We start from the raw sequence: 2150 nt of genomic DNA, 5'->3' as shown, positions 1-2150 counted from the left end.
TTGTGCAAGTAGAGTAAAAGGATGTGCCTGAAAGTCTTTTCCTAATTACAGCTAACTTAGAAAATGAAGTCAAAATCATGTTATCAATAAACATAATTTTCAGTTCTCACAGACTATACTGAGTACATTAGCCTCTTAAAAATTATCAGTTGAATGCAAAATTTATGTATTAGCTTCAAATTAAAATAGCAACTAGAATATATATAAAGAAAATTCAATTAACATTTCTTCACTAAATGCCTACACACAACGGAGAGACTTATCCTGAATATATAGTCAATAATAAAATTCCTTGAAGCAATATTCTTAAATAAGAAATAGATGTTTGAAATCAAAGATTTATTAAAATCTCTCTTACCAAATACTCTTTCATCGTTGATATTTTTGATGCAGAACCACAGGCCTGCTGGGAAGGTACATACAAGAATATGTAGATCAAAGAAGAAAGACACCCAAGTCGTAGGTTGATGTTCAGACACTGATGCAATAATTGGAATGTGTATTTTTGCATACCTGATATTAAAAAAGTTAATAAAATTATTCACAATTAGGATGATAAAACAGGAGTTCTTTTTAGAGGAAATATTCTTTGATTATAGATATGGTTTTTACTCCCACCTCTTCTTGTTTAAACATATATATGCTAATGTAAAGAGGTACAATGGAAATACATGTTTAGTCTACTTTAGTAAAACTAAAACTAATGTGCACTCTGTAAAATTATGAAAATCTTCCTATTATCGGTGGCTCTGATTTCTAGTTACAAAAATCTTTGTGCAAACAGGAATTTGATCTGTAATCTTCACCTCCGAATTTGCATCAATGAATTTCACTAGTTTTTACTGACAGTCAAAAATACCATGGAAGACATCAGACTACCACAATGCTTTGCTTGACAAGGAGCTGACATGGAGGGAAGTGCTAATTATGAACGAAACATTCTAAGATTCCATAGAAATCAAAGTTCAGAAAGTTGAGAAAGCAAGAATAAGTATAGCTGACAAGTTAACCTAACAAATATGTAGCCTCATCAGAGTAAATCTACAACTCTTTCAAATCCTGTAGTGAGCACACACCAAACTCTTAATGTATATACTTCAGTCATTCCTACATAATTTGCTTATGTCCTTCAATTAGACCTGGACACAATCCCTTCTAGTATCACATCAGAAGATAGGCTCATTTGGTAATTGTGGTACGTTTTTGAGTCACCCAGAAAGAAGCAGACAGAATAGCAGGAAACAGATGTGAATAAATGATCATTAACACATATTTTCTTATTTCTAGGGATACATTTTAGAAAGTTATACTGAATTGGTTGTCTACCTCAAAACCAACAATTTTTATTCATAATAGAAATAGATTTCATACTTTAAATGCATTTCATATATCTGAGAAAAAAAAATATATATGGCATTAGGCATGATCTTAAGCCACTGAGCTATCTCCTGAACACTTATATATGGTATTAGAAATGTTAAATTTTCTTATCTGTGGTATATAGATTTATAACAGCACTTATCTATAACCATTAAAAATTAAATATTAAAAGTGAATTTAAATATAAGTAAAACAAAAATCTTTGAATTGCACAGATGTTATTAAAATGTTTTAACATACAAAACTAAAATAAGGAGTTGGCCGAACAGAACAGAAATATATAACTCACGTTTCATTCTAAAGGTTCACTCCAAACAGATACTTAATGAAGGTAAAATAAGAGGAATTCAATGTTTTTTGACCCAGGATACTCTACATACTTAATGATACTTAAGTACTGACTGAAATACTGATAATACCATAACAGCAGAAACAAAAGGGTATTTGTGAGGCTGAAATAACGTATATGTACTTACCCAGTGTCCCACAATGAGTAAAATCTGCCACTCCATGGTGCAATATAACCTTAAAAGAAAAAATACAAAGGAAATTATCTGCCTTTTAACTATTTTGTAAATTTTAAATTACTTTATTTATATAAATGTACCAGAGTCTCACTGGGCAGCTCAGACTCATAGTGATCCTGCTGTTTTCAGCCTCCCCAGCCCTGGGATTACAGGAATGTGCCACCACGCCTGGTCTCAGTGGCCAGCTCAGCACACCCAGATCAGGGGTTGGCAAAGCATGTGGTGCCAGGCATTGAACCCTTA

General features: G+C 32.3%; 1 protein-coding gene across 1 annotated transcript in view; it reads right to left on the bottom strand.

The window, feature by feature from the left end:
* Positions 1-2150, bottom strand: part of Stt3b (STT3B, catalytic subunit of the oligosaccharyltransferase complex) — a 103471-nt gene that overhangs the window by 17296 nt on the left and 84025 nt on the right. The window contains exon 9 of the mRNA XM_004634227.3: positions 359-513. Within this exon, the coding sequence (XP_004634284.1) occupies positions 359-513 (155 nt within the window). The remainder of the gene's footprint in view (positions 1-358; positions 514-2150) is intronic.

This window comes from Octodon degus, unplaced genomic scaffold, assembly GCF_000260255.1.
Source record: "Octodon degus isolate 3935 unplaced genomic scaffold, OctDeg1.0 scaffold00059, whole genome shotgun sequence".
NCBI lineage: Eukaryota > Metazoa > Chordata > Mammalia > Rodentia > Octodontidae > Octodon > Octodon degus.
The sequence above is the reverse complement of the archived record's forward strand: the minus strand, read 5'-3'. Positions and strand labels throughout refer to the sequence as shown.